The sequence below is a fragment of the Carassius auratus genome, chromosome 43 (genome assembly GCF_003368295.1).
Source record: "Carassius auratus strain Wakin chromosome 43, ASM336829v1, whole genome shotgun sequence".
Taxonomy (NCBI): Eukaryota; Metazoa; Chordata; class Actinopteri; order Cypriniformes; family Cyprinidae; genus Carassius; species Carassius auratus.
Genome location: NC_039285.1, coordinates 9,325,049 through 9,351,587, shown reverse-complemented (window position 1 = coordinate 9,351,587; position 26,539 = coordinate 9,325,049). Strand labels below are relative to the sequence as shown.

Below are 26,539 nucleotides of genomic sequence, written 5' to 3'. Positions count from 1 at the left end.
GAAAAAAAAAGAGACTTCCTTCAGGAAGGAAAGGAACATCAACATGGAGTTAAGGGTACATTCAGTTCAACAATGGCTCACATGCTAAGAAAGACTATATAAATGTAATCTCATGGTATAACAAGTGGATTAGGCATTATTTTGTGATATTTTCTCTTAACATGGTCTCTAATGAAACATCTGCCTCTAAAACATTCACCATAAGTGTAATCAAAGTTATATTTAAGAATGTCAATATGGACAAAAAGAGCAGGTCACATGTTTTACTGTGGGTAATATACATATATGCATCAGATGTGATGGTTTCTTTAGCTGTTTATTAGGCCAAAGCTCTAGGCCTAACCTTAGAGAAAAATGAGACGCCACGTGACACACATTCACAAATTATTCATCCGCTTTTGCTTGGAGCTATGGTTTTACAGTTCTGGCTGCCCTACATGCAGTCTCCCCCAGTCCAAACAGACCTTTTCCTCAGGCTAAAAGTTCATGTGGGTTCTGCAAAGAAATAATTTAAAGAACAGAAGTAAAATCATCATCTATGTTTGTGTGTAATGGAATTCACAGCAATTGGAACTTCCTCTCCACTACTGTTGCTAAGAATACTGATATGCACTAACTGGAACTCTGGTCCCTATGACCTGATAATACTTCCACTAAATAAATATGACTGAACTTCCGTCAGATGATCAAACAATTTACTGATGACTGAGTGCTTAATGGTAAACTGACAAGAAAGAGTTAATTATTTTGTATCCAAATACCCACACGGACATTAAACGAACTTCATTTCCACACGTACGATCAGCTAACGGGCAGTTCAGTGTTCACAATTGGAGGGGACATTCAGAGCACATTTCACCTCTGGCGAGGTGGTACTTTTTCAAAGTTCCGGAACTTTCGGGGGCGGGACTTTGGCGCTAAACATTCTGATTGGTTGAGTTCACGCAGCATTGGTTGAGTTCAACCGCCATTTATTTGGATCAACATTTTCAAAATATTACTGTTATTGTGTCATGAAATTTAATTTTAAAAGTATTTCAGGCGAGAATGTAGTTGTTTAAAACTCAAATCTGTTGTTTATTTATAAAGAGAGCGCCTATTTAAAAATGTGTTTCGCCGATCTCGGCGACGGTGAGCTCCACGCGATCAGCGAGAGCTCAGTGATCATCTATCCGCCGAGAAGCAGCCTCACCTGGGATAGACCTTCTGATATGTGCCGCTGGCTCTGATGTCTCTTTAGTGGTTAAACATAAAATATAATTCAGCTGCGGGGTAAATCTAACAGGTTTTCTTTGGTCTGTATTCAATTTATCTATATGTTAAAATGAAAATAAAAAAGGCAAGTCTATATTTCATTTCATTGTAATGGCTGTATATAACGTTACACATATCCCTGAAGTAAGTACATTTCTGCAGCTGTTATTATGTTTAAATGAAAACGAAAGGAGGCAGTGGTATTTTATATCCTATTTCGTGTTATTGTAAATATACTGAGGGGAAAATTGCTGTAGCCAAAGCCATCTGAGTTCACGCAGCATTGGTTGAGTTCAAACACCATTATTCAGATCATTTTCAAATATTACTGTTATTGTGTCATGAAATGTAATTTTAAAAGTATTTCATGTGAGAATGTAGTTGTTTAAAACTCAAATCTGTTGTTTATTTATAAAGACATGTGTTTCGCCGATCTCGGAGACGGTGAGCTCGACTCGATCAGCGAGAGCTCAGTCCTCATGTATCTGCCGAGAGCAGCCTCTCCTGGGATAGACCTTCTGATATGTGCCGCTGGCTCTGATGTGTCTTTAGTGGTTAAACATAAAATATAATTGAGCTGCAGGGTAAATCTAACAGGTTTTCTTTGGTCTGTATTCAATTTATCCATATTTTAAAATGAAAATAAAAAAGGCAAATTTATATAATATTTCGTTTCATTGTAATGGCTGCATATCCCTGAACTAAGTACATTTCTGCAGCTGTAATTATGCTTAAATGAAAACCAAAGGAGGCAGTGGTATTTGATATCCTATTTCGTTTTATTGTAAATACACAGTAAGGAAAATTGCAGTAGTCAAGACGAGCTGACTGAAGTTATCAAGTACGCTGCTGTTTATAGATTTACCGGGCCTGCGTCGTTGCTGACATCACACTCCCCAGTCGAATGCACAAAGTCTGAACCAACTACCGATGATGCACGTCCAAAATCAGCGTACTTTTTTTTGTTTTTTTTAAATCAGCGTACTTTGTATTGAGAAACGCGCGCGGACCTACGTCACCAATCATTTGCCTAATCTTCCCGGTACTTTACACCGTGGTGGAAACACATAAAGCAACAGGTCTGGGGGGAAAAAAGTTCCTGGGAAAAAAAGTTCCTGGTAAAAATGTTCCGGGTAATTTCGGTGGAAACGCGGCATTTCTGAAATGTGGCTGCTTCTAAATGCTCACAGCCATATCTGGCACATGCGTGTTTAAGGCATGTCAAAAGTATTGGAACTGTGCATTAAGCCTTAAAATGCAATCTAATAGACCTGCCATATATCTAATATCAACACTAGGGTTGTGCGATTAATCGAAATCGAAATCGCGATTTGAGATGTGACGATTTGCTAATCTAAAAAGCCTGCGACGTGGACGCGAAATTACTATGTTCCAGAGCATATGCATGACTGCAGCCATGAGTGGTTACTGACCAACAGACTGAGCGCACCTCCGTTCTCCCCAATCAGCACTGCTCTAGTCAACAGCTCAATAGTTAAAACTAAAGAAAAATGTAATGTAACTTAAGCTCCGAAACAGACAACGAACAAAAAAGGTATTTTGCAAGAGCTGCGTCACAATTCATCAAGAGCATGCCGTATTGCATGTTCGCTATTCCCAATTCAGAAGAGCACACAAACAGCCTGTATCTCAGAATGCTTCTCACTCGCTCCTCTCTTCCCCACTTCATGCCAATAAATCATCAGAAATATTGGTCTTTACCAATAAATTGAATCTTTACATTCCTCCTGCCCATTGTCCGTGGATTTACCTATATTTGGTGTTATTTGCCGTATAAAACTTATTTAGACATGCAAAATCGATTTTACAATCGATTCAATGAACGATTCAATGAACACACCAGAGTGCGATTGTTGTAATCACACCTGCTAAAAAGATCAGCACCAAAGGGGGAAACGAACCAGAGTTCGTTTCAATCTAACCAAACAAGACCGGTGTGAATACACCCTAAATCTTTCACACACACACACACACACATACACACACCTTTGAAACCAATACTTTATTTGTTTACATCAGGAGAGAATGCATAATTTGGATATGCCTTAATGCGGTTTACTGAAAAAGCTTAATAAAAAAAAAAAAGCATTTCCTCTACTAACCCTAACCACAAGCATGAAGTAATGGCAACAGTGAACTTACACTTACACCAAGACCAACAACAAAAGGGTCTTTCGGGATGTGTGTGCTGATAAGGGCTGAAATATCTAGGGCTTGAGATAAGAGTATCTTGTGTTGTGTGTGATGGAGCAGAGTAACTGTACACCAGAACCAAAGCCCAGATTAGTTTCACTGCTCTTTTGCAGACTCCGAAAGAGAGCTGCCATGGCAACTAAGGAGCTGCACGGACCCACTGCAGGCATGTCAGGGAAGAACCCATGGGGCAAAAACAGCTAGCTGGGGCTTGTCTTTGCTAATGAGACCAGCAGCAGTCCTCCATATAGACATACACACACAAAGACAACAGCCCATTTACTACAAAATACTAGAATAGCAGAGTGTTACCTTAAATATGAACTAGATCTGATGTGTGACTCAGAATAATAATAACAACAATAGTCCTAAAACTTGAAAAGAGGAAGTGCAAAGCCTGAACCCTCTGACCCCTTAATTTTATCCTTAGATGAAAGCTGTCCCTTTGTTGAAGTAATGGGTACAAATTATTCAAGTACTATGGGAAATGTGTCACAACAGCCAATTGCCCTAGACAGGAAAATAAATAAATGCAAATACTTTTTAACCCTTACCCATACAGAAAGTGGGATTTCTGGGGGAAAACCCTTTTACACACTCCTCACAAGTAATAAAAGTTTCACTCAATGTTTCACATCCCTCTCAGGAAGTCATTCTTTATTTTGGCATCAGTTACAGCATTTCTAAAAAAAGACCATAGATAAAAGCAAGAGGTTTAGATAAAACGGTGGTAAAATGAAAGAGACTAAGCACCAGCAGAACTTGTGAAGAACATGATAAAAACCCAACCATGACGAACAAAACCAAAATGAAAAATGCAATTCGCCCCTAGCAGAAAGTGGTGTAAAGAAGACATTCACCACATTGACATTGTATAATAATCAGAAAACCATATGCACACATTTTTAACTGCCACTTCCTGTCATATCACAGAGCACTGCTGCTTTCTTGTTAAAGTGCTAGAATTAGAATTTATGCAAGCATGAGAGACACCTATAAAATACTATGTTGTCTAATAGGGGCTTAGGGACTTAATTAGTGGTGTTAGTTTAATTTTTTTATGTATTAACACACTGTGCTTTAGTTGTTTGACTGGTAAAGCCCTCTCCGAAAGGGAGTTTTTAAATTCATCGCCTTTAAAGTGAGACAGCTACAACCATAAGGGCAGTTCATATAGAATGTTTTGCATTCTACTGCATTACTTTTCCATTGTCCTTAGGAAATAATTTTTTGTTTTATTGCGCTCACATCTTGTGCAGCATCTTTCTCACAATATATATCGTTAAAAAACACTTTTTTCTTAAAACACTATAATGTTGACTAGTTGATTAGTCATCCGACTACATTCAACTATACAGTCGATTTCGAAAATATGTTTTGCTGACTACATTGACAAAAAGCACATACAGTACAATAGGTTGTTCACTATGTGGGCATTAGACACAACAGGTTTGAATTTGATGATACCTTGCTGGGATCATTTCTACGTCCTCCTACACACCCATTACAGATTTTTCTAACTCAAGAGGATGCACAAGAGGATGTGGAAATCACTTCTGAACAAACAGTGCTGCCAAAATGTTCTGGGTCAGTAGAAAGGACGTTCCTCTTACCTGTTTGCCTGGGCTGTGATCCATTGAGGTTGCAGGTATGTTGAAGGACTGGCCTCTTGTTACGGCTGCCCCTGTTGATGCTCTTCTGGGTTGAGTGGCTAAAGTCACCTTGCTCTCCACCTGTACTGAGGAACTGCTATTATCCACAACTTCATGCTCATCCAGAACTGCATCCCATGGGTCTTTAGCAGTCCCAGACTCCTCTATGGAAGGGCAGCCCGATACAGTGCGTGTCCCCTCTACCTCCACTTCCTTGCGCTTGTTGAGTGGGTCTAGGTCCAGCCACTCAAATCGGCTGAAACTGGGAGGTTCTGAAGGCTGAGGCATGGGCTCCAGGGACTTGACACTTCCCGATTCAGTTTCCATGCTGGAGGACCTGCCATTCTTCAAGTATTCTGAAGTGCTGGCAATCTTGTCAAACAGCTTGGCCATCTCTGGGGTGACGGCAGGCTGCTGGTAGACCAGAGCAGCAGGTGGTTGGACTGGCGTAAAGGAGAGGAAGGGGGTCGGCTGAGCCGGCAGGCTAATAAACGGAGACAAAGCTGGACTAAAGCCATTTTGGAAAGAGCACGTAGGCTTCGGAAAGGGAACAGAGGGGAAGATGGGAGTCTGTGCGTGTGTTGGGGTGGGTGTCCAGTGGAATGAAGCAGGGTTGAACGCATGCCCTCCAGGATACGATGCACTGAGATTGCAACCTAGCAGAGAGGAAGGTCTAGTCATTTTGTTTACTCCAAAACTGTCATCCAGAAGCAGCTTTTCCAGCTCCTCCTTGGTCAGCTTCTCTAAATCAATATCTTCAAATTTGTCTTTTTGCTCATCCTTCTGTGTTTCTGATTCGGCGAACACCATGAGGTCTTTCTCTTGCCGGCTAGTGGATGTTTGTGTCACTGGATTGGGAAGAGAATTAATAGAAGACGCTGTGACTGGGAGTGTGTGTCTTTTCTCACGCTTGATTTTATCCAAGGCCTCTAACTCCATACGTAAAGCCTCCTCCTTTCCCACAATCGTTTTGGGCCGGTCTTCCCCCGGAGTGGCTGGCCTGTCAAACTTAAACCCATTGCCACTGGATATGTGGGCCATGGTGTCAGCTTTGCCTCGCTATGTACATGGGGATACCATTGGGTTCTGGCATGAGCTTTACAAAAGGTGCCTACAAGAGGAAATTGAGATGTTAGTATCAGGAACTCAGGACATCGGTGATTTCAAAAGATGTATTGCATGTTCACTGACAATTATGAAGCACTGGTAGTGCTATTTTTAGAGTCAGTGGTCAGTATAAGTAGCTCAGGGGGATTTTTAACCATCAAATATCCTGTTCACAATGCTGTGTTTACACATATGAGCTCGCAGTAAAGGAACCAGTCCATTTTGCACCAACAATAACTTGACATTTTGACATAAATCAAATGAATAAGTCCTTTTTGTTCTTATGTTCAATATAAAAGCCCTTGTTAAACATGAAAATGGGTGAATGCAACCCTACACCTTAAATTAGGAAAAGTTGAATTGACAGCAGCAACTAAAGCCTGACAAAAAAAGTCATCATTATGGCAGGATCATAGAAAATCTTTCATTTTACGATGCAACGATCACAAGTATTTGATTTCTGACAAAGGCGTAATTAATATTTTGAAATGAGAAGTCTTTAGATTGGGAAATGCTTAAAAAAAAAAATCAACTGCAAAATATCGTTCATTTGAGTGGCCAGTTGTTGTGAATGGCAGGCTGTTACAAACACATACCAGACATATCCCTGTGCCTTACAGGCTCGAGACATGCCAGCTTGCAATTGAAATGGAACCAATTAGTTGCAAACTACAGACAGAACAGCTTCTTATTTACAACTTCATTATGTGCTAAAAAAACAGGACAGATTTACGTTACTTAAGTAGGGACAAAACAAGGAGCAATGAAAAAACACAGAGATGTGTCTCTAACAAGTCAAGAGTCAAGACAAAGAATAATATGACATTAAGGGGCGTTTTACACAATGCAAAACAGAGTTTAGTTGATCACAGTTGCCAAGCAATAGCACTTAACAGATGTTCAGATGCAACAACAACAAAAATGTAATAATTAAAAAAGAATACTTCTGCCAAGCAACTTAGTTCTTCAGAAACATTTAACAGAATGGTTGTTCTCCTAAACACTGATGAGGTAAATGATGATGTAATGAGATCAGAGGCGTGTGTTTATAGAGTATTTAACAATGGCTTGGAGCATAGCTCATAATCATAATCGAGGACTGGAGCCATCCATTTTAAAATAAAGAATTTAATTGATGTACATTTGCAGGTATAAATTCATATTTTACATCTTCAAATGCTGCTTATGCAAACAGAATTAATAGTTTGAATTATCCATTTAATAATATTTCATAATCAAGTTAGTTTGCATTATGAAAACTATATTTAACAGCAAGCTTATCTGAAAAAGCAGAAAATAAATAGATGAGTGATGTAAACATTTTAAAAATCTATTTAAAATTCACATTTTCATTTAATATATAAATATTTTTGTTGCATTTCCAGCAAATAAACCCTTATTTATATAATTACCATAATATAAAAGTTATTCAAACCGCCCACCTCTACCACAAATAATCAAAGAACAATATCCATTTCAATCCCAATGTGCCGGGAAATGGTCATACAGTTTGATTTAGTTTCACAAAGACATCAATGCTGCCAAGCCTGGCCATCAATATTCTCTCCAAGGCCATTGTGTACAGTGAGGAATCCAGAATCCAGAGAGGACGGTTTCTCTGACCACTGCTCACAGAAGAGACCAAGCATGTCTTATCAGTAAGGCATCAATTGTGCAAAAAGATTATGCTTGAATATTTAGTATGCTACATTATGAAATCATGAAGCTCTGGTCTCAAAAACAATAAGACTTTGCACATGATAATACATATAAACAATGAACAAAAGATCTGTTTTCTGGTTCAAAATATATTTAAGATGACTATAACAGGTCAAATGGTTAAAACATATGGAGAGCAACATCTAGTTACCGTTTCTCCTTCTCTTTTTCATGTCAGAACATAAAAAAAAAGCAGGTGGCATACTCTGTGCTGAAGGATTTATCAAATCTTTGCAGCTCAAACCTCCTGGGAACAGTTCTCACCCCTCAGGGTGCACGCCTGGCTGCACTGTTTTAACAATGAGAAACATCACTTGTTTATGATTTTGAAAACCCACGAATGGAAAACCATTCAAATGTGGTGTCAAATCAAAACGGAACTTTACAATAAAATGATTTATTAAGCTTCAGTGCAGCTGTTCAAAGTACAGAAGTCACTCTTTTAAGATAGAAATGAATAACTAGATAATGCATATAGCTTTTAGGTGACAGTGTGTCAGTTTATGAACATCGGTTCGCTTTTACCTCTCAGAAATAGAAACACATCCATTCGCTTTTACCTCTCAGAAATTGAAACACAGTTTAGTCTGAGATTCTCTTCTTACGCTTGCAAAACATGTCAAAGGAAGACAAATAGTTCCCAGGACGATGAGAAGGTCCAGAAGGGTAAATGGATGATAGACAACACAATACAGCACTTGTAATGTGTGAAATCGGGCATTACACATATTTAGCTTACAGTATGCACAATACAGTGAGTTTACGTGACAGAAAACAATTGCAGGACAGCCAAAAAATAAGTTACACATGCATGTCCAGCTAGCATACCCAAGGCACATGATTCATGCATATAAATACAATGACGCAACACTCCAGGAACAAACACCATTACATGCCACCATTTCAGCTGAACTTTTAAAGAAGCCATATGTGCTGAATCCACAAAATTACACAAGCCTATTTCAGTTATGCCTGGCAAAAGTAAAAAAACAAAAAACAAGGCAAAACCACAACAATATAGGACTCAACGCGGCATACAAAATAGCTCTTATTCCTAGCAGAAACATTCAGATATTATAATTATTACACATACTATCAACTGTGCTATTTTAGCTTGAAAATGTTGAATGGCGGTCCTAGCAAAAAATGCAATGAGATGCATAATTTTCTTGCATAAAGAAACAAAGAAAAGCTTATCAGCAATAAGATTATAATTTTAAAAACTGATGAGAGAATGTATATGATATAACTATTGTAAAATTAGTGTTCTGGGCTTCACCCTTTTAGTGAAGGAGCAGCAGAGACTCGAGCTTCATCCCTGACTTTCATTAACCTGTTCTGAACGCAACAGGGATTTGTTGAATATATTATATTAAAGATTGTTCAATTTAAGTGACCAAAATAGAAATGCAACCCCCGCTTATCTGAATAATTAATGAAGGAGAAACGCTGTTTAGAAGACATTTCGGAAAAAAACAAACGTTTATGTGTGCAAACACAATAGATAAGCAAAGAAGCCTCCAGTCTCTAGTCTCCCATAAATACAGATACATATTTCAAATATTTCAAACAGAAATATTTCAAACAGTAAATATTCTGCGACGAACATTGTAAAACAGCTCATAAAACTACGTCTTAATACTAAAATAAAAGATATATATTAAAAAGTTGTTTCCGAAACTTTTACGCAATGTTTGAGCAAACGTTTCGGCACTTCACGCGCCAAGAAAAGTGAAAACACAAGCAGGAGAAAAACAAACAGCACAAATACTCGGACAACCTAACTTACTTCCGGTAGACGGACAAATAGAGCTGACGGGTAAACTTAAATGAATTGTTAGAAACTATGTGAATAAATGACGATTTCCCACCTTCAGACTCTCCGATCTTTGACGCTGGACATTTTCCTCCAGCTGGAAATGTTGCTCTTGTAGTCGTAGACACAAACGTCAGTTCCTGCAGGAGATCAGAGTGGAGAGATTACAGAGAAACAGCGACATCTGGAGCTCAGAAAACACACCACGACTCTTTTGGTTATCGGAGTAAAAAAAAAAAAAAAAGAACATTTATTTTCAGTTTAACACAACGATACACTTCAGTGATGAAATTTATAACGGTAAAGCATTTTTGTGTTATGGGAGTAGCATAACTGTTATTGTTTTAATGGGAAATACAGCTTTGATGGGAAAGTTTTACATGGTCTGACTCTAAAGCACATTTAAACAATTTTTTTTACACAATCGTAAAGGATTGAAGAAGCCTTCCTGCAAAGCTACCTGAAAAACTATGAATAAACTAAGCCCTTACACACAAAAAACAACAACAACAACAAAAGAAAAAAACACACTTGCTGGAATATCCTCCAGGAAAAATTATCCAGATACAGGATTTTCAGCTCAATTTCCTGAAGGAAAACCTGCAGGAATTTTATGAAGGAAACAATTATATCCAGGAATTGCAATACAGGTCTTTTTAAAACATGCCGTTTTTGCAGGATTATTGTGCAGGATATATATGAAGTTATGTAGGAGTTCCAAATTGTCTTCTGCAAGATACATGCAGGAGAAATAACGTCACAACAAAACAATGTATTTTCACAAATTATATAATTGATTGAAATTGTTATATCAGAGCGAAACATAGCCCAATTTACAGCCATAAGGCAGCATCTACTCCATTTTCCTGCAAAAACAAAAGATGCTTTGATGTTTTAAAATATGTTGTGTGTGTATTCCTGGTATTCCCAGTGTTATGTCCTTATGTCCCCACAAGTATAGTAATACCAGTAAATTTTGCTGGGGAAACAAGCTTGCATTTACAGTATAAAAACCATTACACCTATGTAGAGTCCCCGTAAATAACCAATACGAGTGTGTGTGTGTGTGTGTGTGTGTGTGTGTGTGTGTGTGTGTGTGTGTGTGTGTGTGTGTGTGTGTGGGCATGTTTTTGTGACATATCAGGACACAACTTTGTATAATGACATGGGTATGACACAGGTATTACAAGGAGAGGGTGACTTATGAGGACATAGCCCATGTCCCCATTTTTCAAAATGCTTATAAATCATACAGAATGAGTTTTTTTGAGAAAGTAAAAATGCACAAAGTTTTGTTAGGTTTAGGGGTAGGGTTGGTGAAGGGCGATAGAAACTACAGTTTCTACAGTATAAAAACCATTACACCTTTGTAGAGCCCCCTTAATAACCAATACGATTGTGTGTGTGTGTGTGCGTGCAACAAATTATTACCTTACCCTCAAGATGTGTTCATCACAAAATGGTTCTGATAAACTTTACTAGAACATCTGGAAATTTCTTCTGTAGTGTCTGTAAATGCAATTTATCTTATCAATCATTCAAATTTTGCACTGTAATATAATGTTTTTGCAAAGAAAAAAAGATGGACATTTAACTCACCCAAGATGAGCATTACTTCGTCTTGGTCAAAGGCTGGCTTTGCTGTAATGCCTTAGACAGCCCATGAGTAGCCAACGTATCTTGTCCAAACACTGCCACTGCCAGATCTTTAACCATGGCAGAACATGATGTGCCACCCCAGCCACAGTTTGCCATGAAAGTAGGACTAATTCCTAGCCCGTGTCTGCAAAAAAATAAATTAAGAACACTAAAATGAAAAGCATGTAACATAGACTGCAGGTGCATCTCAATAAATTAGAATGTTGTGGGAAAGTTCATTTATTTCAGTATTTAAACTCAAATTGTGAAACTTGTGTATTAGATAAATGCAATGCACACAGTCAAAGTAGTTTAAGTCTTTGGTTCTTTTAATTGTGATGATTTTGACATTTAACAAAACCAACCAATTCACTATCTCAACAAATTAGAGTACTTCATAAGACCAGTAAAAAAAGAAATTGTGAAAGTATGATAATTTACTGTACATGTACTCAATACTTGGTACTCAATACTTTTGCTTTAATTACTGCTTCAATTCAGCGTGGCATGGAGGTGATCAGTTTGTGGCACTGCTGAGGTGGTATGGAAGCCCAGGTTTCTTTGACAGTGGCCTTCAGCTCATCTTCATTTTTTGGTCTTTTGTTTCTCATCTTCCTCTTGACAATCCCCTGTAGATTTTATCTGGGGTTCAGATCTGGTAAGTTTGCTTGCCAGTCAAGCACATCAACACCATGGTCATTTAACAAACTTTTGTGCTTTTGGCAGTGTGGGCAGGTGCCAATCTTGCTGGAAAATGAAATCAGCATCTTCAAAAAGCTGGTCAGCAGAAGGAAGCATGAAGTGCTCCAAAATTTCTTGATAAACGGGTGCAGTGACTTTGGTTTTCAAAAAACACAATGGCCCAACACCAGCAGATGACATTGCACCCCAAATCATCACAGACTGTGGAAACTTAACACTGGACTTTAAGCAACTTGGGCTATGAGCTTCTCCACCCTTCCTCCAAACTCTAGGACCTTGGTTTCCAAATGAAATACAAAACTTGCTCTCATCTGAAAAGAGGACTTTGGACCACTGGGCAACAGTCCAGTTCTTCTTCTCCTTAGCCCTGATAAGATGCCTCAGAAGCGGCTTAACAAGAGGAATACGACAACTGTAACCAAATTCCTTGACACGTCTGTATTCCTTGACCCCAGCCTCAGTCCATTACTTGTGAAGTTCATTCAAATTCTTGAATGGATTTTGCTTGACAATCTTCATAAGCGTGCGTCTTTCTTTCGTCACATTTTTTCCTTCCACTCAACTTTCTGTTAAAATGCTTGGATACAGCACTCTGTGAACAGCCAGCTTCTTTGGCATTGAATGTTTGTGGCTTACCCTCCTTGTGAAGGGTGTCAATGATTGTCTTCTGGACAACTGTCAGATCATCAGCAGTCTTCCCCATGATTGTGTAGCCTAGCCTAGTGAACCAATTGGTGGATTTTTGTTAAATGAGAGCCAAAATCATCACAATTAAGAGACAATGTCTTAAACTACTTCAGTATGTGTGCATTGAACATATTTAATACATGAGTTTCACAATTTGAGTTGAACTACTGAAATAAATTAACTTTTCCACGACATTCTAATTTATTGAGATGCACCTGTTCATCACCAAGGGAGTTTACTCTTATGGAACTTAGCTGAACACTAGTTTGTTGAAGTCAGTGGGTTAATCTTTGTTTTAGGCCATACCACATAGCTTGCTTTATCTGTAGCTCTCTTAGCCTCACCAGCAGCACTTCTCTGCTGTGGCTGAAATAGACTTGACTGGTGATTTCCATAAAGAACAGTGAGAGCAGGCAGATCTGCACAGAGAGAGGGCTGTGGTTGTGTGTTTGGAGGCAAAGCAGGGTCAAAGTTCTGCACCACTTGGTTCTGTATTTTGATCCAGTTCTCTAGAGGGAGAAACTTGTATTTGTCACTAATTTCTCCCATGAGAGTTTCAAAATATGGATCCTTGTACCATCTATTACCCTAAAATATATTTCAACTTTGGCACATACTTTGCCATAATTTGAACCATTTCAAACAAATATTTAAAAGAATATATGCAAACCATTTTTGTGTACAAATAGTGTTTCACAGTGTCTTAATTCATTTATACCATATTTAGTTTAAGTATAAGTACAGTACAAGCCAATGTTTTCTTCCCTTTCTGTGCTGTAGATTAATTTGTCCTTCCTGTTTTTCAGTTTTGAAAAATACTACCTTATGTGTGCCCTGACCCACAACAACAGGAATCTCTTCAAGCCTGTCCAGTCCAAAAAAGTGGGAACATACAAGAGCTTTTTCTACCACATTAAATGAGACGAATTGTAAGTGTTAACCCATTTAAGCCCATGCACCGCCAACTATAGTTGCCGCAGTTTATAGTTGTCATTTTCATTTTGTAAGTATTTTTCTAGATATTATCCATGTTTTATTTCTCAATGACAACAACCAATGTGTTTGCTGTTACAAGCTTTCGTAATCTATAATGTTTATTTCCACTAGATGGCGCTTGTGTACTTCAACACTCATTTATTTATAACTTTTTGATCAGTCTAATCTGTATATTTTTATATTTTGACTATTTTATAATGCTTATTGTGATTTATATACTCAACTGTTGTATATTTGAGGAATATTTATTCTTTCTAAGAGTTTTCTTTGGTTATATTTTATTTTGCTCCCATCGTGCCTTTGTATGTCACTTCCTGTTTTGTCACGGAGAACGAGTCAGAACTGCGGTCCGAGTTTCACAGAGCAATTCTGCTGATCATATGGAATGATGTAATCATTGCAAAGTTTAAAGTATTTCTATTTAGAAGTCATCCGATAAAGAAGCTTCAAGATAACCCCCTCTCTTAGCTCATAAGCAGGCAAAAGTGGTATGTAGATGTATTTTCTGTTTATGTACGAGTTTAAAGTCATGTGTGTTTTACATGTAACTGAATGTATGACATGTTTGTTGTATATTCACCCTTTTTTACTCAGTTCTACGGTGTTGGTGTTGGTGTTGGAGTCTAAGTCCAGAACACATTAAACATCAGTTAAAGAACCTCAGCCTTCGCGTCATGACTAAGGGCGGGCATAGTAGAACACTTACTGCGTCGGTGAAGGCCAACTGCATCAGATCGTAAAGCTGCACGAGGAAATCGGCCATCAAGAGGCGCCACATGTTGAATGAGGGAAGTACAACATGAAAAGATTGCAATTGACTTGACTGAAGCAAGCAAAGGCTGAACAAGCAAGCACTTTTGAAGTTAGTGACTTGGAAGCAGCGCAAGGTCTTGTGAACTGTCACTGAAGTTTCAATTGCTCTGGTATTTCCATCATTCCCATTCTAAGATAAAGTTGGACATTTTTCTATTATCGTTTGACTTATTAAGAAACTAAAAGGGACTAAACAGATAAACAATTTTGCTACTATTAAATAAGACTAAAGTTTGAATTTTCTGTTGTATTCAAGTATTTGTGTATACTTCATCATTTAAGCGTGTTGATATTCACATTTTATTTTATTTTTTTTTACAAGTTGAATTCATAGACTACTTCTTGACAGTTCTGTAGCTTGTTATCATTTACATGATTGGATCACATAAGTGTAGCTGAGATAACCGCTTTACACTAAACTTTAGATTGCTTTTTGAATATTCACATTATAGTGCAACACAGGCTTAGCATGTCAAATACAAGTGAAAATACATTGCTGGCTACTAAAGAAGTTAGCTATACAACCCCTACTGCACAAGACGTAGACAATGCAGAGCAGGTCATTCCATCAGAGCAGGCTGATATAACTGAACAAGTTGAAGTGGCTGCACAAGTACAACAACCTCAGGTGGACATAGATAATACACAGCTCTCAGATATTAGAAGAAGCCAGCGAGCACGCACGCTTACCGAGAAGGGTAAAACGCTGCAAGACGCTAGACTAAATGATCTGAAAAGAAGCTTTGAGCAGAAGTATAGAAGGTGGAAGTATCACATCAATGGTTTGAAAAGAGCCATTAAGAATAATGATGATGCAGAATTGATTTGTGAAGTTGTGAGCACCATTAATGCCACTCAGTCTGAGGTCGACCATATTTATGGTGATATAAGAAGCATCACAAGCCCTGAACCTGAAATTCGGAGGAAAAATGACACTTGCCTTGCCATTACTAGCACTGCAAATGAGAAGTCTCAAAGATTCCTCAACGGTGATCCTAAGGACATTCCCTGGCCTGATTCAGATTCAGTGTTTGAAGCCACTGTGTCCAGCATCATCTCAGCAACCTCCAGTAAGTCAAAGTCTGTTTCCAAGATGTCCAGTCAATCTTACAGTGATTCTCTGCAGAAAAGACAAGAAGCAGCGGCTGAAGTAGCGGCTACACAAGAAGTGATTAAAATAATGAAGACACAACATCAACATGAAGAGGAAATTAGGAAACTGGAGGCAGAGGATGAAAGGTTAGCAGCAGAAAGAGAAGCTCAAGAAAGGGAAACCGAAGCGGAGAATGCAAGGAAAAGGGCTCAATTTATTTCAGAAAGCACTGTTAGAAAATTAAAGCTGGAAGAAAAGAAAAAAGAAGTGGAACGGTTGGAGGAACTAAAAAGACATAACGCAGCACAAGCAAGGCTGCAAGTTTATGCTGAAAGCATCAAAGGTGATGAGGGAGAACAGCGTTCTGCTCCTCTTCTTCAACAAAGGCAAGAACATTATGTTTTTCAACCAAGCGTTCCTTTTTCTCTCTCTCAGCCATTTACGCTCGCTCAAGACACTGCTCCTTTCAACCAACCCTCTTGTTCTTCTCAAAGGTTACCCCAAGCTCATATCTCTCAGTCACCTACATGGCCTGCTCCCAACGAAGCTTCTAATGATCTTGTGAAGGCACTGGCTGAAGCGATTACAGCCAATAGGATTCCAATTACAGAACCTGTTGTTTTTTCTGGAGATCCCCTGAAGTATAATGACTGGAAGCTGTCCTTCCAGACGTTAATTGATCGCAAGAACTTGCCATCACAAGAAAAGCTATTCTTTCTATGCAAGTATGTAGGTGGTCCTGCCAAGAGAGCGATTGAAGGACATTTTGTGGCTGGAACAGAAATGGCTTACACGGCAGCCTGGAACATCCTTGATGACCGGTTCGGCAATCCGTTCGTAGTTGGCAAATCTTACCGTGACAAAATACAGTCTTGGCACAAGATTGCTGCCAAAGACAGCAAAGACCTCCAGGAATTTGTAGATTTCCTAAGCAGTGTTGAATCAGCAATGCCTTATGTACAAGGTTTACAAGCTCTGAATGACTGTGTTGAAAATCAAAGAATATTAGCCAAATTGCCAGACTGGTTGAGTTCACGTTGGAATAGAGCAGTCACCAAGTTTCAAGACGAATACAAAGGATTCCCAGATTTCAAATACTTTGTTGAATTTCTTAACAAGGAAGCTAGAATCGCATGCAATCCTATCACCTCACTGCAAGCGATAAAGCCAGCAGAGCAAGAAAGGTTCAAGCAATCAGATCAAGATCATTATAAGTTTCAGAGGAATCGCAACTCAAGTGCAAAGACATTCACCACTAGTTCCAGTGAAAGGACTAGCCTTATGTGTGTCTTTTGTAAGAGATTAGGCCACACTCTCCATAAGTGTCGCAAAATTATGGAAAGACCAATTGAGGAAAGATTGAAGTTTGTACAGTCTGAGAAGTTGTGCTTTGGCTGTCTTAAGACTGGTCATAACTCCAGAAGCTGCACCTCTAGGAGTGTGTGTGAAAAATGTGAGAAGTGTCACCCAACAAGCCTACACCAGGACCGTGTAAATAAATACCCAGGACAAAGCTCTAGAACCAGTCAAGATCAGTTCAAGGTCAATCACGGATCTGCAGATAGAACAGCTGAATCACAGAAGGTACAAGAGTCTAAGCCTGTGACTTCAAACAGAGTAGTTCAAGAAAGGAACGGCACTCATACGTCATCAATCATTCCAGTATATGTCTCAACAACAGATGAACCAAGGAAGGAGATTTTAGTGTATGCCTTGCTTGATACTCAGAGCGACACTACTTTCATTTTAAAGGACACAGCTGAGACACTTGATATCAAGAAAGAGCCTGTCAAACTCAAGATTTCCACCATAACATCCAAAACGAAGGTTGTGTCCAGTCACAAATTGAATGGTCTACAAGTAAGAGGCATTCAGTCTGAAGTTAAAATCAAACTTCCAACAACTTATACTAGAGACTACATACCTGCAAATAGATCTCATATACCCACATGTGAAACCGCAAAGAATTGGCCTCATCTAGAACATCTGGCAGATGAAATGGCTCCTGCACTTGACTGTGAAGTAGGTTTGTTAATAGGCTACAACTGCCCTCAAGCCTTACTTCCCAGGGATGTTCTCAGTGGCAATGAAGATCAGCCATTTGCACAAAGATCCGTGTTGGGTTGGAGTATCGTTGGATACAACCATGACGACAATTATTATGAAGATGAAATCGGTGTGAGTCACAGGATTATCATGAAGCAAGTTCTACCAGCTCGTGATCCATCTCACAAACTCAAGTCTGAAGTCTGCTTTGTACAGAGGAACAAGGTTAAAGAGATGATCACTCCGGCAGAGATATTGAAGGTTTTTGAGTCAGACTTTGTAGAACGGGATAATGAGGAAGTCTCAACGTCGCAAGAAGACTTAAGGTTTTTGGCAAAATTGAATGAAGGCATTAAGCAAGTGCAAGATGGACACTATGAGATGCCATTGCCTTTTAAGGGTGAGAGGCCAGATTTGCCAAACAACAAAGCGTGTGCAGAGCATCGACTCAAATCCCTAGAGAAGCGTTTAAAGAGAGATGAACAGTACCAAAAGGACTACATGGCTTTCATGAAGGACATAATAGCAAGAGGCGATGCTGAAAGGGTCCCAGAGATGGAGTTAAGTAGTCAACCAGCATGGTATATACCTCACCATGGAGTATATAACCCACAGAAGCCAGGCAAGATTCGTATCGTCTTTGATTGCTCTGCAAGATTTCAGAATACTTCTCTGAATGAGCATCTACTGACTGGGCCTGACCTCACAAATACCCTTGTTGGAGTCTTGTGTCGTTTCCGGAAAGGGCAAGTAGCCATCATGTGTGATGTGGAGCGTATGTTCCACCAGTTCCACGTTGCTCCAAAGGATCGGGACTACCTCAGGTTCCTATGGTGGGAAGATAGAAACATGGAAGCCTCACCTTCAGTTTTTCGAATGAAGGTCCATTTGTTCGGAGCGGCCTCCTCGCCTGGATGTGCAAACTTCGGCCTCAAATACCTTGCCGTACAAGGTCAAGGCAAGTTTAATCAAGCCACAGTGAAGTTCATACAACGTAATTTTTATGTTGACGATGGCTTAGCGAGTGTGGACACTGAAGCAGAGGCAATCCAGCTTGTAAAGGAAGCCAGGGGTCTCTGCAATACCGGAAAGCTTCGCTTGCATAAATTCATCACCAACAGCAAGACGGTGATTGCCACAATTCCAAAGGAGGAATGTACTGAAGGGGCAACTGACTTTGACTTGACCCTAGGAGAACCTAAAGTAGAGAGGGCGCTCGGCATCCAATGGTGCGTGGCTTCAGACAAGTTCCATTTCAGAGTGTTAGTAAAGGAAAATCCTTTTACTAGAAGAGGTGTGCTGTCTACAGTTGCTTCCATTTTTGATCCTCTTGGATTCGTCGCTCCCTTCATTTTAGTTGGGAAAAGGACTCTACAAAAGATGTGTCAAGACAAGTTAGGCTGGGACGAACCACTTCCTGATAACCTCAAGCCGCATTGGGAAGCTTGGTTGCGAGACCTCCATAACCTGTCTTTGGTGAAGATACCACGTTGTTATGTGCCATCAACATTCAAGGATGTTCAACAATATGAGCTACACCATTTCTCAGACGCCAGTGTGTCAGGCTATGGAGTATGTTCATACCTCAGAGCTGTAACTAAGTCTGGAGAAGTCTACTGCACTCTTGTTATGAGTAAAGCTAGGGTTGCTCCAACAAAGGTAACAACAATTCCCAGACTGGAGCTCTCAGCTGCAGTGGTTGCCACAAGAACTGGTGATCTGCTCAAAAGAGAACTAGAATTGGATGGCATTCGTGAATACTACTGGACCGACTCCAAAGTTGTCCTTGGCTATATTAACAACGATGCACGACGTTTCCATGTATTTGTAGCCAACCGAGTTCAGCAGATCAGAACAAGCACTGAGACTAGTCAATGGAGATATGTGGCTTCAGAACAAAATCCAGCTGACCATGCCTCTCGTGGGCTCACCGTAAAGGAACTCATGGGATCGAACTGGTTTACTGGTCCAAGTTTCCTATGGCAAAGAGAACTCCCTAAGGATGACATTAAGGTGGGAGAAGTTAATGATGGAGACCCGGAACTCAAAAGGGCACAGGTTCTAATGACCAAGGCAAGGGAAGAGTGGTGTCTGTCAGATCGCTTGCAAAGGTTTTCAGATTGGAAGAGGGCAGTGAAAGCCATAGCAAGGCTCAAACATTGTGCAAGGAGTGCGAAAGGTTTGGTAGAAAGATCCAACAATTCCACAACACTTGAAGAAAGGAAGGATGCTGAACAATTCATAATTCACATCGTTCAAGAAGAAGTGTTCAGTGACGAGATCAAGCATCTAAGACAAGGCAAGGAAGTTAATTCAAGTCTTTTCAACAAGCTGTACAAGTTAAGTCCGTTTATCGATGACCATGATGTCTTACGAGTGGGAGGACGATTGACACAGGCAGAGCTTCACTCTCATGTCAAGCATCCAGCCATTCTTCCTAAAGGACATCATATATCTCGTTTACTCATAAAACACTTCCATGAAAAGGTGCAACATCAAGGTCGTGGCATGACCATCAATGAAATCCGCTCCAATGGTATTTGGATTCTGGGATGCAGTAGCGAAGTTTCATCTCTCATCTACAAATGCATTAAGTGTAGGAAGCTGAGGAAATGCAATCAGGAGCAAAGGATGGCTGACCTGCCACCAGAAAGGATGGAAGCTACCCCTCCGTTCACCTATAGTGGCATGGACTGCTTCGGTCCGTTCTATGTTAAAGAGGGAAGGAAAGAGTTGAAGAGATACGGACTACTTTTCACCTGCATGTGTTCGCGAGCTGTTCATCTTGAGGTGCTGGATGATCTTAGTACTGATGCCTTTCTTAATGCACTGCGTTGTCTTATTGCTATACGTGGCAATGTAAGTCAGCTTTATAGTGATCAAGGTACCAACTTCGTGGGTGCAAAGGGAGAGTTCCTGAAGTTGATGAAGGGAATGGATCAAGAACGTGTGAAAGAGTTAGGCTGTACCTTTATCATGAACCCGTCTGCTTCCAGTCACATGGGTGGTGTCTGGGAGAGACAGATCCGGACTGTAAGGAGTGTACTAACGTCCATCCTAGACAAGTCTGCAGCAAGACTGGACAGTTCTTCCTTAAGAACATTCATGTATGAAGTAATGGCGATCGTAAATAGTCGACCATTGACCTCAGAGCACCTCAATGATCCTGTGGGACCAGAACCATTGACGCCGAATCATATACTAACAATGAAGTCCACCATCATTGCACCACCTCCTGGAGAGTTTGTGAGGGAAGATCTTTATCTTCAGAAAAGATGGAAAAGAGTTCAGTTTCTGGCAAATGAGTTTTGGACCAGGTGGAGGAAGGAATATCTGTTGAATCTGCAGCAGAGAAGTAAGTGGAATAAGAGCAGGAGAAACACCAAAATAAATGATATCGTTCTGCTTCAAGATGATTTGGCATCACGAAATCAGTGGAAGCTAGCTAAAGTGGTAGAAGTTTTCCCAGGATCTGATGGAATGGTGAGAAGACTTAAACTTCTTGTTAGTGATGCAACACTAGATAGCAAGGGTGCACGCACAAATAAGTCAGTCTACTTAGAAAGACCCATACACAAAACAGTGTTACTACTTGAAGCTGATTAAAAGGGTTAAGTTTGAAAGGTGTTTAACTGTATATGTTAAACGTGTACAAATACTTATCCACTGAATGTTTATTAGTTCATGTTGAGTTACTGAGTATTTATAAAGTAAATTCTTTTAAGAATCACACATTGCGTGATGGTGGGAGTGTGTTTGCTGTTACAAGCTTTCGTAATCTATAATGTTTATTTCCACTAGATGGCGCTTGTGTACTTCAACACTCATTTATTTATAACTTTTTGATCAGTCTAATCTGTATATTTTTATATTTTGACTATTTTATAATGCTTATTGTGATTTATATACTCAACTGTTGTATATTTGAGGAATATTTATTCTTTCTAAGAGTTTTCTTTGGTTATATTTTATTTTGCTCCCATCGTGCCTTTGTATGTCACTTCCTGTTTTGTCACGGAGAACGAGTCAGAACTGCGGTCCGAGTTTCACAGAGCAATTCTGCTGATCATATGGAATGATGTAATCATTGCAAAGTTTAAAGTATTTCTATTTAGAAGTCATCCGATAAAGAAGCTTCAAGATAACCCCCTCTCTTAGCTCATAAGCAGGCAAAAGTGGTATGTAGATGTATTTTCTGTTTATGTACGAGTTTAAAGTCATGTGTGTTTTACATGTAACTGAATGTATGACATGTTTGTTGTATATTCACTCTTTTTTACTCAGTTCTACGGTGTTGGTGTTGGTGTTGGAGTCTAAGTCCAGAACACATTAAACATCAGTTAAAGAACCTCAGCCTTCGCGTCATGACTAAGGGCGGGCATAACCAAATAATTGGATTTCAAAGAAGAAAAAAAGGTATTCACTTCCTTCCTGTCATATATGAGGCTATCAAGTTCCCCTATTTCCAGCTGGGAAGCATGTCGAAGGCAAACCCTCCAAAAGAAATGTAATTTATTTTGCCCCTTATAAGACATTTTGTCATAAAAGGGAGAAAAAGATAATCTACATCAATTAATCCCATGTGTTAGCTATTTATCTTTCCATATCCTTTTGTGTGACTGACTGAACTTAGTAAACTGCTGCTGTCACTTGAAAACTGGTAAATTTCCACCCTCCATGTCAAAAGTAGACACAGAAGATGGGCAGCAGAGCTGTGGAAAGATTACTCTCTCATCTTCTCCTTTTGAAAGATTTATTCCCTATCAAATCAAGGTCTACTGTACAGAAGAGATGTCAGTTAAAGGGTTAAGTTATGTTTTAGGTGGGATATTATGAAAGCAAAAAGCACTAAACAAGACCAATAACCTATTAACCTGTTAACACAGTATACACCATTTCCCCATGATACTGTATGTACTTACAAGTTATTTGCCGGCAACTATATATATATCTTATTGTGCTTACAGTCTTGTTTAGTGCTTTTTGCTTTCGTAATATCCCATATTGTTGGTAACCAAACAGTTAATTGCAGAAATTTCTTTCAGGTATATACCCCTTATCATATACTGTATGTCATATTTTCTTGATTCTATTTATTTTTATCTATTTATTTTCATACACAATACCCTGTTGGATCAACTTAATGGCTGCACTGTGTTCTGAACTTTTGCACCACCTTTGTCATGACTTCAGTCTAATTTGCAGTGTTTTGTCTTGGTGTCTGTGTGCCTTGTCTGAGCACATGGGTTTTGTTTTTGCAGCTCATCATGTGTTCTGCTGTCAGTGTGGTGTCTTCCCATCCCACTCGTTATCCTTAATTCTCTGTATTCCTTTACACCTGTCTCTTTCCTCATTAGCTCTCCCCTATTTAAGTTCATCTCGTGCTCAGTCTTTGTCAGACTGTTCGCTTGTGACCATCTTGTCTTGTTTGCCCAGTCTTGTCTTTTTTTAGACTACAAGTGCGATTTTTTTGTTTTTATCTTGAACTGTTTCTTCTCATCCTGCCAGACCTTACTGGTTCTGCTTCCTACTTTTTGGGGGGGGGTTTGAATCGAATGTTCTTTGACTTTTGCATAACAAGTTTGTTTATAAAGATTGATCTGTTGAAAGCAGTTTGAGTTTAAAGCCAAATGCTTTCCTCCTATTCAAATTTGACATTGACCACTGACAACTATAGTTGCCGCACATTCAAATATGAATTTCAAGAAGAAGAAAAACCTGGGGAAAATAAATGCAGAACATGTTCACATAGGACACTGTTAAAATGACTATATTTATGAAACCATTCAGAAAGATTTTGGCCACAAATGGTTTAATGCCCCTTAAACATGCTGGCATGCTACTTCCTGCAGTTTTTAGAATTAGAGGGAAATCAGCGGGATTGCTGCCAGTTGCTGCTGTTGGTGACAACTTCCTCTGTTTCTTTAGGATCAATTTCCCTATTTCAGTGGCGCTGTTGCCGCTGGAGGCCATGTTGAGTCTTTCCCTCTATGGGGTTCTCAACCAGAATGCAAACAACTCGCCAGATACCAACAAGCAACGGAAGGGTCCAGAGCTTTTGGGAAAAGTGTCCATGCCTCTGTTTGATTTCAGAAGGAAAGTCATAAAATAATACCTCAAATAAATAAGATTTAGAGTGTATTGTAAGGTGTAGAAGTTTCAGGACTCCTTCATATTTGTTCAGTTGCACATGCAATTTTTCTTTGTATGTAATAAGTAATAATTCAGTAATAAATCAGTTATTCAGTGTTCATAATGTCAAAATGGATCCATAAACAGCTTCATTGTTGATGACTTAAAAGTATGTAATCATTCATTACCTCTTTATGTAAAATCTCGAAGGACAAAGAAAACACATTATGTAACACTGGCTATAATACAATTACAGATTTACTGCGATAATTATTGAAATAAATGATGAACTTTTCATTGTGAAGCACGTGTACATATAGGCTATGCTATACTATGCTATAGGCCTGTTGGACTATTCATCCAAAAAAGTTACATCTTTTGCTTTAGTGTGCCTGCTTTATTAAAGGCAAAGGGTTGATCATACCAAATTTGGATTTAGTAGCAAAAATAAATTATACATGCGCATAATTTATATATATTCTGCACAGCACCGTACATGGATATACAGATTATATAAGCAAACAAATATTTTATTATTCACCTTCTCAGAGAGATTTTTTTTGTGGCTTGAATTCTTTTGTGATTTTTGGTTGTTGAGACTGTCTGTTTCAAGTGTGATGTTCTGGCTCAAGGATTCTAGCATTGGTAGAATTTCTTTCAAATAATAATAATAATAATTCAACTAAAAGTGATTACTACAAGAAAACCACACTGACAGATACATTTATATACGAATGGATAGACAGAAAAACAGACTTTGTTGCAGAGATATATTTAGGGCACATAGATTTTCATTTTCTTTCTGTAATTCTGTAATGTAATTTTTTGCTGTAGTTGAGTTTCCCTCCTTGATTCTTCAGCTTAACTGTCCTTGCTGTTTATGTCTTGCATTAAAGTTAGGGGTGGGCAATATAGCCTCAAAATTATATCACAATATTCTAAGAATATTTGCGATAATTATATTTATGACAATATGGGAAAAAAAAGCATGGAACAAGGTTTTATTGGTGATTGCAGCTGGCAGGCAGCAGCATTTATTAGCACAAACAAAATGAAGGGAATTTTTCATTCTTTTCCAATGAGCTTCTGTCATCGATGACAGACTACCTATCTTGAAAATAAAATTAAATAAAATCTATTGTCATAAGTTGGCAGCAGCAGCAGCCGCAGCAGCTGTGTGTTCGACTTGTAGCAGACCGATCAGTGTACAGCGCCGTAGTTGGGGTCATATAAGCTCCGGTGCAGGTTTTACAGGTGGGCCCTGTTTGAAATTGTGCAAATAGCACAAATAAACAAATTAAACAATGTTTCAGTTTTTTCAAATTTGAAAAATTGCTTTCTGCATGCACACTGTATGCACCGAACAGCGTGCGTGTGCTGAATTAAAGGGTTAGTTCACCCAAAAAAGAAAATTATGTAATTAATGACTCACCCTCATGTCCTTCCAAACCCGTGAGACCTCCGTTCATCTTCAGAACACAGTTTAAGATATTTTAGATTTAGTCTGAGAGCTTTCTGTCCCTCCATTGAAAATGTATGTACGGTCTACTGTCCATGGTTAGAAAGGTAATAAAAACATCATCAAAGTAGTCCATGTGACATCAGAGGGTCGGTTAGAATTTTTTGAAGCATCAAAAATACATTTTGGTCCAAAAATAACATAAACTACGACTTTATTCAGCATTGACTTCTCTTCCGGGTCTGTTGTGAGCGCGTTTACAATACTGCAGTTTAGTGATATGTGGTTTGCGAACGAATCATTCAATTTAACCGGTTCTTCTTGATCCAGTTCACCAAATCGAACTGAATCGTTTGAAATGGTTCGCGTCTCCAATATCCTGAATAAAGTTGTAGTTTTTGTTATTTTAATTATATAACTAATTTCTCAGGTAAAATACACTCTGGAGTCACCGGCCTTTCGGATGGATCAAAAATACATGACAAAGAATCTGGTTTGATGTTCTTGGAACCCGGCTGAAGTTGCAAATAAAACGTCGATAGAAATTGGCAAACCCCAGAAACCGCTGTAGGGCCTTACAGGAATCTGGACTTGGCCAATCTATCACAGTCTTAACTTTGTCAGGATCCATATGTATTCCCTCAGACGAGACGATGTAACCTAGGAAAGAAACAGACTGTGCATGAAAAACACATTTCTCTGCCTTGACAAAAAGCCCATTCTCTAGCAACCTCACCTGACGTGTTGCACGTGTTCATGGAGAGACTAGGAAAAAAATCAATATGTCATCCAGGTAAACATACATGAACTGATCTTTGTGTGAGTGCTTGAAAAACCCCTGAAGAGTTGGAAAGCCTGAACAGTATAACCAAGTTTTCAAAGTGCACTCTGTGGGTGTTAAAGGCGGTTTTCCATTCATCCCCCTTCCTGATGCGGACCAAATGATAAGCGTTACGTAAATCCAATTTTGTGAAGATGGATGCTTCCTGTAACCTCTCGAAGGCTGAAGACATCAATGGCAACAGATAAGTATTCTTCACCGTCATGTTGTTCAGCTCTCGGTAATCAATACAAGGTCACAGAGAACTATTCTTCTTACCAACAAAAAAGAATCCTGCCCCCGCTGGAGAAGAGGAATGGCAGACGAACCCCCATGCTAGAAAATCAGAAACATATTTCTCCATGGCCTCCCTCTCAGGAATAGAAGGAGA

The 26,539-nt window shown here is 39.2% G+C and overlaps 2 protein-coding genes across 7 annotated transcripts in view; one reads left to right on the top strand and one right to left on the bottom strand.

Moving 5' to 3' along the window:
• LOC113061640 (phosphatidylinositol 4-phosphate 3-kinase C2 domain-containing subunit alpha-like) overlaps positions 1 to 9,923 on the bottom strand; it is a 35,812-nt gene extending 25,889 nt beyond the window's left edge. Inside the window, exons 1-2 of one of the 2 annotated variants that reach the window (XM_026230935.1) lie at positions 9,818 to 9,923; positions 5,082 to 6,231 (exon numbers count right to left, since the gene is read on the bottom strand). In XM_026230935.1, coding sequence (XP_026086720.1) covers positions 5,082 to 6,161 — 1,080 coding nt within the window. In that variant the 5' untranslated portion in view covers positions 6,162 to 6,231; positions 9,818 to 9,923. Of the gene's footprint in view, positions 1 to 5,081; positions 6,232 to 9,735 lie in introns of both variants that reach the window. The other variant, XM_026230936.1, reaches the window with a different exon arrangement.
• Positions 9,924 to 13,855: 3,932 nt separating this feature from the next.
• Positions 13,856 to 26,539, top strand: part of LOC113061638 (reticulocalbin-2-like) — a 19,897-nt gene continuing 7,213 nt past the window's right edge. For 2 of the 5 annotated variants that reach the window (XR_003278402.1, XR_003278403.1), the window contains exons 1-3: positions 13,856 to 14,273; positions 14,380 to 21,915; positions 22,022 to 22,153. Coding sequence is in view for 1 of the 5 variants with exons in the window: in XM_026230930.1 (XP_026086715.1) it covers positions 15,068 to 21,343 (6,276 nt within the window). In the remaining 4 variants the exon portion in view is untranslated. The other 3 variants (XR_003278404.1, XM_026230931.1, XM_026230930.1) reach the window with 3 other exon arrangements.